This window comes from Melozone crissalis, unplaced genomic scaffold (assembly GCF_028551555.1).
Source record: "Melozone crissalis strain CALT ecotype California unplaced genomic scaffold, PUWL_Pcris_2 ptg000086l_1, whole genome shotgun sequence".
Taxonomy (NCBI): domain Eukaryota; kingdom Metazoa; phylum Chordata; class Aves; order Passeriformes; family Passerellidae; genus Melozone; species Melozone crissalis.
In genome coordinates, this window is record NW_026535863.1 from 1994706 (window position 1) to 2006586 (window position 11881).

The 11881-nt window shown below is 60.7% G+C and overlaps 1 protein-coding gene across 3 annotated transcripts; it reads left to right on the plus strand.

The window, feature by feature from the left end:
* The first annotated feature begins 332 nt into the window (after positions 1 to 332).
* On the plus strand, positions 333 to 9921 carry CSF1 (colony stimulating factor 1). 3 transcript variants are annotated; one of them, XM_054290731.1, is made up of 9 exons: positions 333 to 411; positions 1650 to 1778; positions 3497 to 3559; positions 3828 to 4007; positions 5351 to 5528; positions 6341 to 7116; positions 8086 to 8141; positions 8225 to 8277; positions 8544 to 9920. In XM_054290731.1, the coding sequence occupies exons 1-8, from the start codon at positions 391 to 393 to the stop codon at positions 8274 to 8276; spliced, it is 1455 nt and encodes a 484-aa protein (XP_054146706.1). In that variant the 5' UTR covers positions 333 to 390; the 3' UTR covers position 8277; positions 8544 to 9920. The 3 variants fall into 3 exon arrangements, with proteins under 3 accessions (XP_054146706.1, XP_054146705.1, XP_054146704.1); XM_054290730.1 differs by lacking the exon at positions 333 to 411 and having other exon boundaries at positions 1393 to 1778; positions 8225 to 8292; positions 8544 to 9921; XM_054290729.1 differs by lacking the exon at positions 333 to 411 and having other exon boundaries at positions 1393 to 1778; positions 8544 to 9921.
* The last annotated feature ends 1960 nt before the right edge of the window (positions 9922 to 11881 follow it).

The following is an 11881-nucleotide window of genomic DNA, read 5'->3' on the forward strand; positions in this document are numbered from 1 at the left end:
GAAATCCGAGCCCATCCCATCATAACCCAGCGGTTCCAGCCTGACCCGAACGGCGCCGATCCGAGCCCAGCGGTGCCGAGTCCAACCCTCTGAACGACCCGAGCGGTTCCGATCGGATCCAGCCCGACCCGCGCGGTTCCGATGGGCCCCGAGCGGTGCAGATGGGACCCAGCAGCTCCGGCCGGTGCCGCTCGGTGCCCTCCCGGTGCTGGCCCGGCCCGGGCCCCGCGGGGCCTGGCGGCTGGCCAAGTGCTTTCTCATAAACCACATGCTGCCGCGGCGCTATAAAGGGGAGCGCGGCCGCGGCGGCGGCTCAGCCCGGCCCCGCTCGGCCCCGCCGCTGCCGCCGTCTCGCCCGCTCCGCCCGGCCCCGGTCCCACGGCAGCCCCCATGCCCCGCCTCGGAGCCAAGGTACGGCGGCCCCTCCCGCTCCCCGCGGCCGCGGAGACCCCCCCTCAACCCGGCCCCCGCTGCCACCTGTGCGGGAGCGGCGGCCCCCGGTGTCCCCGTGCCCCTGTGGCGGGTCGCCTCCTCCGGGGGTCCCGCTCCCGCCAGGGGATCGGGGGATGCTCCAGCCCCGCCTCGGTTGGCCGTGGCAGCCCCGGAGCCGCGGGGGGAAGCGGCGGCTCCAGCCCCGCTTCCCGGTTCCCGGTTCCCGGTTCCCGCCCGGTCACCATTCTCAGCGCCGGCGTGGGGAGGCCCCGGTTTCAGCCCCGGCCCCAGCCCCGTCGCCGGCGGGGGGATGCTGCAGCCCCGGCTCCATTCCCGGACCTGCGCGATGAGGCTCCAACCCCCAGCCCGGCTCCGGCCCCGTCCCGGCTCCAGCCCCGTCCCCAGCCCCGTCCCCGGCTCCAGCCCCGTCCCCGGCTCCAGCCCCGTCCCCAGCCCCGTTCCCGGCGGGGTGAGGCTCCGTTCAGCCGTGGCCACATCTCGGCGGTGGCCCGGGCGGCATCTTGGAGTTTCACAAGAGGGGAGGATTCCTGGATATCATCCAAGGGAAATTCCCCCCCACCCATCACCCAGGCACCCTGTCCCTGCCGGTGCCCCGGGAGCCGGGGGTGCGCCCCCAGCCCAGGGTCCCCGCCGCCCCCTCCTCGGGAGTCCTGGCGCTGGGACAAGTCCCGCTTCTCACCGGGGTCCCGCCACCGATCGGGGCCTCCCCGCTTCTTTGCAGGGGGATTGGGAGGGAAATTTGGGACGAGGCCAGAGCTGCTGCATGGAAAGAGCCCGGCGGGTGCAGCTGGGGGGGTCTGGAGGGTGGGAAGAGGATTTTTGGGGATGGGTGGGTCAGTGTGTCAGATGGGCTCTGGAGAGCCAGGGCGGAGGAGGAGATTTACGGAGGAGAGACGGAGAAATGGTGCGGGAGAGGGGAGAGGGGCTGGATCGGGAATGTGGAGGTGGCCAAGAGCCACATCCAGGCTTGTGTCACCGGGCCTTGGGAAATTCCCTGCTGACCTGGAGCTCCTAAAAATAGCAGGATGGGGATAGGCTCGGGGTTGGAGGACCACAGTGGGATTATCCTGCTGGACCGTGGCCAAGTCCCGGCTACCACAGAGGTGGTCACGCTGCGGGGTGGTGGAGAGGGGCAGGGGGCTTGGTGCGTGTGTGTGGGTTATCCCTGCTTCAAACGCTCCCCGTGTCGTGCTCAGGTGTGCCTGCTCCGCTGCTCCCTGCTGCTGTCCCTCCTCCTCCTCCTGCTCCGCATCCATGAGACGGAGCAGAACAGTTACTGCGAGCAGATCATCACCGAGAGGCACCTGGCCGAGCTGGAGGAGCTGGTGAGTGCCCTGCCGGGGCTGTGCCGTGCGACGGGGGCTCATTTGAGACCAGACGAGCACAAAGCAGCTCTTTTTTAGTGCTGAAATAAGGAAATGGGGCGATTTTCAGCTGTCCTAGTGCAGGGATGGTACCCAGGAGCTGAGCATCCCTGGGCACAAGGGACAAGTGGGCACCGGGGGGTGACAGATGTCGTGCCTTTATCAAGGATGGCCGTGGAAAAGTGACACCAGGAGGAATAAGAAGAGACAGAAGCAGGAGCGAGGCCGGGAAGGGGAAAGGAGCGAGGCTGGATGGGTGCAGGGGCGCGGGGGAAGCAGCGGAGGGGCCGGCGGTGCTTTTTTGGGCGGCTGCGCAGGGGTTAAGCAGAGGAATCCGGCTGCATTCCTGAGTCCAGCTGCTTGCCTGGAAGCTGGGCTGGCAACGGGGCTGTGGGTGGGTGGCAGGCAGCGAGGGGGGCCCGGCCGGGCGATGGAGCCGGGCGATGGGGCCGGCATCCCGCCCAGCCCCTGGGCAGCTCTGGGCGCTGGCAGCCGCCCCGCAGCACGGCCAGCCCTGCCCCAGCCCATCCAGCTGCCGGGGCCCTATCTCTGCCTCCGTGGCCCTTGGCTCACCTCCGAGCGGGGAATCACGCGGATGTTCAGGGGAGAAGCGGGAATCGGGGGCACGCAGGGATTTGCAGGGTTGTCGCAGATTAAATTCTGCCTTGCAGCAAGAGGGGTGTGCGGGCCAGGGACGGGACTCGGGTGTGCAGCCTCCGAGGCCCCGAGAGCTGCTCCGAGCTCGGTGTAACCGCCGTGTCCGGGCTCGCTTCACCTCTTCCTCTTTAACCACCGAGCTGCGGGGCCAGGAGCTTTGCTGTGGGCGAGCTCGGCTTCCTCTGCCCGAGCTCCGTCTGCACAGCACATCCCCGGAGCCTTTGCTCTCTGCCCAGGGATTAAAACTGGGTCCGCGGCTGTGGGAGAAAGGGGACGGAGCAGGTTTGAATGGAAGATGTGGTTTTCCTGCCGGGGATTGCAGCCCTCTCCTCGCCGATGGAGGAGCTGGCCCTCGCTCCAGCGCCTGCAGGATAATGGAGCAATTGTTTCCGGGACGGCATCCCAGGCTAGGAGGAGAATTGCCGGCCCGCAGTTCTGCCAGCCCTCGCCCTCCCAGCTTGGGATGGCAGCCCGGAGGGAGAGCGTTTGGTTCGGGTGGGTTTTTCCTGCCATTGGAAAGGGTCGCGGCATGGGCGGCCGGCAGCGCTGCGGGTGGGACCCCGGCGCTGTGTGATCCCGGGGAATGTGTGACCCTGGTGTCGCGGCCACCTCCTGCACCGCACGATGCTCTTTTGCAGCCTGGATTTAGAGGAGAGAGTGGTGCGGGAGAGAGCCGAGGAGAATTAAGCAGGGCTGGGCTCCGCTGTGGCGCTGGCAGGAAGAGGAGGAGGAGGAGGAGGAAGAGAGGCGGGGTGGGAGCAGGCAGGGAAAGGCAGGAGAAGGTCCGTGAATTTGGAAGTAAAACATCCTGATGGGAGCAGGAATCCTGAGCTCACTCCTGCCACTGCATCAACCTTAGGAGGAGGAGTGTGGGGTGGGATGGGATGAAGCAGGAATGGGAGCAAAGTCCTCCTCGCCCTGTGGACTTGGGGGTCTCAGGCACCCCATGCCCAGAACATGGCATATGTGGGGCTCAGTGCTGTCCCTGGGGATGTGGGTGACATCCTGCTTTGTCCTTCCAGGCTGACACCCAGATGCAGCACCCGGGCAGGGTCTCCTTCAAGTTCATTGACAAGATGCAGTTGGTGAGTGGTTTCTTGCTGGGGACAGTAGGGGACAGACAGCAGGGCTGGCTGGGGCAGGGTGGGGGGTCCCCAGATCCCCACTCTCCCCTCTCATCTCCCTTTGTAGGAGGGACCCATCCTGCTTGGCCAGGTGGCTTCCAGGTCCCACTTTGGGAACCCTGTGGTGTTGTAGAAAGGCATTTGGTGCCTCTGTGCCTCAGTTTCCCCCAGGCAGAGTGGGACGCCCATCCGGTAACCACTGTCACTTTTTGTCACCGTGTCCTTGCAGAACGACTCCACCTGCTATGTGAAAGCTGCTTTTCCCCTGATGGGCAAGATCCTGGAGAGAACAGAGTTCAAGGAGAACTCATCCAATGCCAAGAAGATGGAGACGGTGCGCAGGATGTACAAAAGCATCGATGACAACATGGACCCCTGCATCAGGGAGGAGGATGATGAGGAGAGAATGGTACAGTCACCCCAGCCTGGTGGGGCTTTGGGCCTGGGTCCTCATCCTGGGGTGAAATGGGGTGTCCAGAGCATCCAGGGGTGAAATGGGATGTCCAGAGTGTCCTGGGGTGAAACGGAATTCCAGAACATACTGCAGTGAAATGGGATGTGCAGAGCATTTTGGGGTGAAATGGGGTGTCCAGAGAATTCTGGGGTGAAATGTGGTGTCCAGAACACGCTGGAGTGAAATGGGGTGTTCAGAGCGTCTTGGGGTGCATTTGGATGTGCAGAGTGTCCTGGGGTGAAATGGAATGAGCAGAGCATCTTGGGGTGCAATGGGGTGTCCAGAGGATGCTGGGGTGCAATGGGATGAGCAGAGCATTCTGAGGTGCAATGGGATGTGCAGGAGGTCCTGCAGTGCAATGGGATGTCCAGAGCATGCTGGGGTAAAACGGAATTCCAAAACATCCTGGGGTGAAATGGGGTGTCCAGAACATCCTGGGGTGCAATGGGATGGGTAGAGCATTGTGAAGTGCAATGGGATGTGCAGAGTGTCCTGGGGTGAAGTGGAGTGTCCAGATCATCTTGGGGTACAATGGGATGTGCAGAGCATGCTGGGGTGCAATGAGGTGTCCAGAGCATCCCGGGGTGCAATGGGATGTCCAGAGCATCTTGGAGTGCAATGGGATGTGCAGAGTGTTCTGGGGTGCAATGGGATGTCCAGAGCATCTTGGGGTGGAATGGCATGCGCAGAGTGCCCTGGGGTGCAATGGGGTGTGCGGAGTGTCCTGGGGTGAAATGGGATGTGCAGAGCATGCTGGGGTAAAATGGAATTCCAGAACATGCTGGGGTGAAATGGGATATCCAGAGCATCTTGGGGTGAAGTGGGGTGTCCAGAGCATTCTGGGGTGAAGTGGGATGTGCAGAGTGTCCTGGGGTGCAATGGGATGTGCAGAGCATCTTGGGGTGAAATGGGATGTGCAGAGCATCTTGGGGTGAGCTGGGGTGTCCAGAGTGTCCTGGGTTGAAATGAGGTGCCCAGAGTGCCCTGGGGTGCAATGGGGTGTGCAGAGTGCCCTGGGGCGCAATGGGGTGTGCAGAGTGTCCTGAGGTGCAATGGGATATGTAGAGCATGCTGGGGTACAATGGGATATCCAGAGCATCCTGGGGTGCAATGGGGTGTGCAGAGTGCCCTGGGGTGGGTGTGTGGCAGGGCTGTGGAGCAGAGCAGAGCAGAGCTGGGCTGTGCATGGACATGGAGCCACGAGGAACCAGCAAGTCCTGCCTTGGGAGCGCTGTGGGATCTGTGGGGGTGACACTGTTCGGTCACGGAGCTGATGCTGGGCCTGGTGCTTCCTCCAGCTCTCACAGATGTGCTTCAAGGAGTTCACCACGTCCCCCTACGAGATGCTGGTTCTGGTGAAGGATTTCTTCCAGGACATCAAGCGCCTGCTGGAGGAACAGGAGACTTTTGCAAAGGATTGCAGCCGAGTCTATCGCAGGGTGTGCCTGGGACCCAAGAAGGCTGGATCCTCACCAGGTGAGATGCCAAGGCTTGGCCTCTGCCCAGCAAACCTGTGCCAGTCTGGGGGGCTTGGGCTCGCTGCATGGAGCACCTTAAGAGTCGTGTGTCTGTGGGTGTGGTACGTGTCCACCTTGGCCCCTTTCCTGTGTCAGCGAGCTCTGCATCAGTGTCGGGGGAGAAGGGGCTGGCTGCCATTTGAAGGTGGGATTTGGGCTAAATCCTGCTGGAACAAGGCAAGGGAGAGATGTGAGGGGGACCAAGGAGGCATTGGGCTCGATCTCAGAGCTCCAATGCCGGGTGGAGCATAACAGAAATGGAGGGACTGCTGTGCCACCAACACGCTGCATGACCTTGGCTGTGTCACTTCAGCTGCCTCGTGCCTCAGTTTCCCATGGCCAAGCCTTTGGGGCGAGTGTTGCTGCCGGGCTGGAGGAGCCCTGTGTTGCCGTCCGCGCTTCCGCGAGCGCCCGTGCTGTGTGTGCATGGAGGAGATGTCCCAGTGTCACCCCATGTCGGAGCTGTGCCATGTCCTTGTGCCGTGGGGACCTTAAACGTGGCTCTCCGGCTCCTGCAAGTTGTGACTAATGCACTGCCACCAACTCAGGGGACCCGGTGACTCGGGTTTGCTTCATCCCACCCACTGCTTGTCACCCTCACGCTGCTCCTGCCTGTTCCCTGCCTCTCCCAGTTTTTGAGGGGCTGTTTGACCCGCTTGCCTGGGGCTGCGGGGAGGGACGGGGACAATGCCCCCGACCTCAGATCTGCTGCCTGTGCCCCTCTTGGAGGCTGGTGACCCCACGGCTGTCTCTTCTCTCTCCTTCTTTCAGGTGTGGGGACAGATCCTGACTGCAATTGCCTGTCCCCTGCCCTCCCTTCTGCCACCCAGCCCTCCCTCTCTGCTGCCGCTGGCAGGGACACGGCACCCGCTAGCACCCGGGTCCCTTCCAGCCTCCTCCATGCCACCCTCGCTGACTTAGAGGCCCCATCTCAGCCCCCCAGTAGCACGGACGGGGGCTCAGGGACCGAGGAGGTCCCGGCTGCCGGGCTAGGTGACACAGCGCTGGCCCCCGGGATGAAGCAGACAGCTCCAGGCAGCAGTGCCGAAGCCCTCCAGGATCCGGCCGGGACGCTGAGCCTGGCGCCGGGTGACATCCCCGTCCTCCGCGGGGATGGAGAGCTGGTGGAGTGGGGCACCGGGCCCCTGCCGCAGGATCCAGGCCAGCAGTGGGGAGGCTCCATCCTCCCGGAGCAGCGCGGCGGGCTCAGGACCAGCCCTCCGACGGCATCGCCCGGCGCAGCCCGGATCCGCCCCGCGGCGGTCACGCAGCTCCGCTTCTCCAGGATGGCCCCGGAGCTGCGAGCCCCGGGCAGGGACAGGGCCAGGGCGTGGGGCTGGGGGCTCAGCCGGCTGAGAGGCCCCGAGGATGGCGGCGGGGCCGGGCCCAGCTTTGACTCTGCCTTTGTTCTGGGCGCAGAGCAGCGCAGGAAGGAGCCGCCCGCCAGCGAGGGCCGCCAGGAGCCCCTCATCTACATTACGGTGGCCAGTGTGGTGGCCGTCCTGCTGGCCACGGGAGGGCTGCTCTTCTACAAGTATAAATCCAGGGTAAGACCCCACCTCACCTCCTCCAAGGGCACCGAGATTCTCTCCTGCCTCAGTTTCCCCTCTTGTCTCCTGGCCAGTGTGGGTTGAGCCCCATTTTCCCCATAATTTTGGGGTAAGACTCCACCTCATCTCTGCCCCGGGCACCAAGTTTCCCTCTTGCCTCAGTTTCCTCATTTCTCTCTTCACCAGCATGGGTTGAGCCCTATTTTCCCCATAATTTTGAGAGTGGAGGACAATTAATTGGTGGTTCTGAGCATAGTGGGAGGGAGTTATTTGGGAAATTTGCCACCCTGATGGCGCAGCCTCCTCCCCTTCCCCAGGCTCATTTCCCTTACCCACCTCGTCTCTTGCCTGGGCGCCAAGATTCTCTCCTGCCTCAGTTTCCTCACTTGTCTCTTGTCCACTCTGTGTTGAGCCCCATTTCCCCTATAATTTTAAGACTGGGGGAAAATTAATTGGTGGTGTTGGGCGTGGTGGGAGGATGTTATTTGAGATATTTGCCACCCTGCTGCTGCAGCCTCCTCCCCTTCCCCAGGGCTCATTTCCCTTCCCCACCTCGTCTCTTCTCTGGGCAGAAAAATCCTGCCTCAGTTTCCCCACTTGTCTCTTGGTCAGTGTGGTTTCAGCCCCATTTCCCCATAATTTTGAGACTGGAGGACAATTAATTGGTGGTGCTGAGTGTGGTGGGAGGATGTTATTTGAGAGATTTGCCACCCTGCTGCTCCCCTTCCCCAGGGCTCATTTCCCTCACCCACCTCAACTCCTCCCCAGGCACCAAGATCCTGCCTCAGTTTCCCCAGTTGTCTCTTGGCCACTGTGGGCCAATCCCCATTTCCCCTATAATTTTCCTATAATTTTGAGACTGGAGGACAATTAGTTGGTGGTGCTGAGCATGGTGGGAGGATGTTATTTGGGATATTTGCCACCCTCCTCCCCTTCCCCAGGGCTCATCTCCCTCCCTCCACACAGGTCCTGCAGCGGCCGCTGGAGGATGGAGGCTGCGACCCCGAGGAGCCAGAGAGGAGGTGGGTGTGACCTTCATGGGGGGGCTTTGGGGACCCCCACTCTGGGTGACCCTGCTCTAAACCCCCCCATCTTTCTGTCACAGGGCGCTGCAGGGAGCAAGGGAATGTTCAGAGCTGGAGACTCAGGATCTCTGAGGTGATCAGGGGCTGGGTGAGGACAAAATTGTGTCCCCATCGGTGCTGACCTTTCCATGGGCAGGGAAATTCTGGGTGGGAAGACACGGACAGGAGCAGGTCTGCGCCCCGGCGCTGCCAGCATGTGGTTTCGCAGCTCGTTAATCCATTACTGGCACTTTCTTAATATACATAGTATTTTTTCCTGTGGTTTTGGTGTGTTTCTCCCCACGCTGCCCTCCCTGGCAGAGCCCCAGCTCCTGCTCATCTCTCTGCTCCTTTTCCCAGGGCCCCAGGCAGGATGTGAAGCTGCTCGGGGGACGGATGCGGACGGAAGGAGGGTTGGCACGCGCCGGCCTCGCCGCGATCCCACCGTGACGCTGACACTCCCTCTGCCCTCGCCCCGTGCCCGTGGCCAGAGACTGCAAAAAACTCCCTGGCAGGGACAGAAGGATGGGGGGATGTGCCCTGAGTGGGACCCCTGGGCAGCAGGAAGCGAAGAAGGGCTGGAGCCATGCCTGCAGGCTGGTGTGACGCTGCGGTGCTGAGCAGGACCATGGAGTGCTGGATGTGGGTGATGGAGCTGATCCAGTTTGGACACGGCCAGAGCTGGATGAAGATGGAAGGGATCGGCTCCCCAAATCCTCTGGCTCTTCTCCCATCCCAGCAGAGTGGGTTTGGAGCAGCACCCACCGCCCCTCTTCACCCTGCCTTTCCTGAGGCTTCAACTGGAGCATCCTGAATTCTGGGGGGACCCCCAGCCCTGACTTGCAACTCAAACCCTCACACTGTGAATATTTAAAGCCCACCCGTCCCTGCACGGGGCTGGGTTTGGGGTGACCCTTGGCACCATCCCAGCCCCTCCCCATCCTCCTGTTGTTAGGGCTTATTTTTTATTTTTTAGTAGAGTGGATGAAAGTCTTTATCCTGCACAAGTGTTCTGGGGGGGGCCGTGTGCCCCTCACAGGGTCCTCACCACGAGCTGGCCTCGCTGGGATTCCATTTCTTTGGTGACTGCGCTTTGGAGAAGGGAATGGGGCTGGGAAAGATGGGATCCACGTGGGTGTAAGAGCTGGAACTGCCCCAGCTGGGCACCCTGGGGCTTTGGGAAGAGCCTGGTTTGGGACACACAAGCCCTGGAGATGCCCTAAAATCCAATGGCTCCCTCCAGCCCCGGATGAAGCGTGGCCCCTGCGCTGCTCTGGGAGTTTCAAGCATTATTTTTATATGAAGGATGAAAATATGGACAAACCCAACTGTTTTTAAAGAAAGCATCACTATTAATTAGGGTTTTTTTATATAAATATATATATATATGTGTGCGTATTTATGACTGGCAGAAGGAGGGGGTTCCTGGGCGAGGGACTGGTGTAAATCAGGATAAAAGCCCTGATGTGCAGGAAGTCTGGAGCCAAACTCCTGGTGGTGTAAGTCACCAGTTTACACTGTGGAGGAGCTGCTCCTGGGGGAGAAAACTTGCCTTTACCCATGTTGGATTTATTTTGCCTTTTTTTGTTGTTGTTGTTGTTTGGTTGGGGCTTTTTTGTTGGTTTTGGGATGGGTTTGTTTTTTTTTTTTTTTTTTTTATACAATGAAATCCTGAAATATTTTATACAAAGGCATTTAAAAGTCTATTTAAAGAAAATAATGGAAAACAACTTGTATATTTAATATTATTAATAAACAGAGAGGTGTAGCTTGGTGTAAGTGTGGGATGCAAGGGGGGGACTGAGCTGTCTCAGCCCTGGGGTCCCTGAGGAGGTGATTGGGGTTGAGTTCTGGTATTTTTACCCTGACCTGCTTCTCTGTGGATGCATGTGGGAGTTCATGGCCACTGGAATGAGGGCAGAGGGATTTATTTGCCCTTCCTGCCCCAGCTCTGCTGGCATTGCTGAGACCTCCAGGCACCAGCTCTGGTGCCGGGGGGCCCCCCAAAATCTGTGTGAACGGTTGGGAAGCAGCTGTTTAAAGCAAACACACTTGAAGCAAAGTTTCCTGGAGCACTTTGCTTTGAGTGACAGTCCTGGAAGAGGCATTTCCTCCCCTCCTGCTGCTCCCCCTGCGTCCCTTCCTTCTTTCCAGGAGCAGGGGAGCCCCACATCCTGCTCCCCCTGCACACATCCAGCATCTCCAGGGCGATGCTTGGGGCTCCCACATCACTCTTAGTCCCTACCAGCCCATGGGGTGTGCAGCGTGAACACCCCCATTGCTCATCCAAGGGGGTGGCAAGGGCAGGAGGGGATTTAGGAGCCTTCTGCGAGTGCCAGGGTTGAGCTGCTGCCCTGTTTGCTGACAAACAGGATTCCTCGAGGGGAGCTGACTCAGCCCAGCCCTTCCTCTCCCCAGCAGCAGCCGGGGGTTTCCCAGGTCCACATCCCCTTCCCAGGGAAGTGGGACCTATATATATCCTGCTGGATCCGTGCCACGGTCATTATGGTCACATCTGGGGGGTGTTCGAGGCCAGAGGCTGCTCTTAGGGGTGGGCACTATGCCCGGGTTTGGGGGTGCTGAGGGCAGCGAGTCCCTGGCCTGCTCCAGGATGTTCCAGGGTGCCCCAGGATGCTCCAGGGTGCTCCAGAGCTGCACAGGAGATGATGGCTGGAGCTGGATGATGGCAGATTGAGGCTGTGGTAGATCTGAGGGGCAGAGGTGAGAGCATGCCAGGCTGCCTGGCATATTTTATTTTTTCACCAGTCCCCAACCCCTCTGTACTTACACCCCACAGTCCCTTGTCCCTGACCTTTTCTGGCTGCTCTGTGTACTGGAAAATGCAGGAAAAAAGCTGAACTCTGTCTCCCTGCCCTTGGGTTCAGGTCAGGAGGGTCCCTCTTCTCCTCATGTTCCCAGCTGGGGCCTTTTCCCCACCCTGTGTGGGGGCAGGATGTGATTTCCTGCTCTGGGCACCTTTCACCCCCAGCCCTTGCAATCTGGGGGGCAAAATCTGCTCTCAGCCCCCCACTCAGGAACCCCATGGGCCTCCATCCCTGTCCCTCAGCACTCGTAGGGGAGGATAGAAAAGAACCCCCCATTCTGGGGCATGGAGGGTGGGGGCACCTGGAGGTCCCTCATGGGGTGGGTTTGGCACTGCAGAAAGGAGCTTTGATGGGATGAGAACAGGGGGTTTGAGGGAAAAGATGGATGGTGGGAGGGGAAAGCATCAGCAAGGACCTGGAGCACAGGCTGGCACGGAGTGGCACAGACTGTGGTCACCGGGGTCCCCACACCCCTGCTGCTTGCGGCATTGGCAGGGCTGGGACATCTCAGGCTCATCCCGTTGTTCCAAAACCTCCCAAGCACTCGGAGACCCCCCCAGGATGTGCTGAGACCCCCGGCAGGAGCCCCCAGAGAGCTCTGCCCGCCCTGGGAGCGTCCCCAGCGCCACCGCAGAGCTGCTGACGGGGCAGGAGCGGCGGAAAGGCCCCGCGGGCCCGGGGCACGGCGGCTCCGGGACAGGGGTTTGGCCCGGGAACTGCTGCAGGATTTAGGTGCCCAGAGGCCGTTTTGTGGCCAGACAAAGTGATTTTGGTTAAAAACCGTTATCTGCTGTTTCCCCCATGGGTTTTAACCCACACGCGGATGTTTTCCCAGCTTGGATTTTAAGGGAACAGCCCCGGGGAAGTGAAGGA

What these genes read in the sequence shown, in the direction of transcription:
- CSF1 (XM_054290730.1), top strand. Translation starts at nt 1,479, where the DNA reads ATGGGGATAGGCTCGGGGTTGGAGGACCACAGTGGGATTATCCTGCTG. An exon ending in AGGATGATGAGGAGAGAATG is followed by an intron (nt 4,008 to 5,350) that starts GTACAGTCACCC and finishes TGCTTCCTCCAG; the next exon opens with CTCTCACAGATGTGCTTCAA. An exon ending in GAAGGCTGGATCCTCACCAG is followed by an intron (nt 5,529 to 6,340) that starts GTGAGATGCCAA and finishes TCCTTCTTTCAG; the next exon opens with GTGTGGGGACAGATCCTGAC.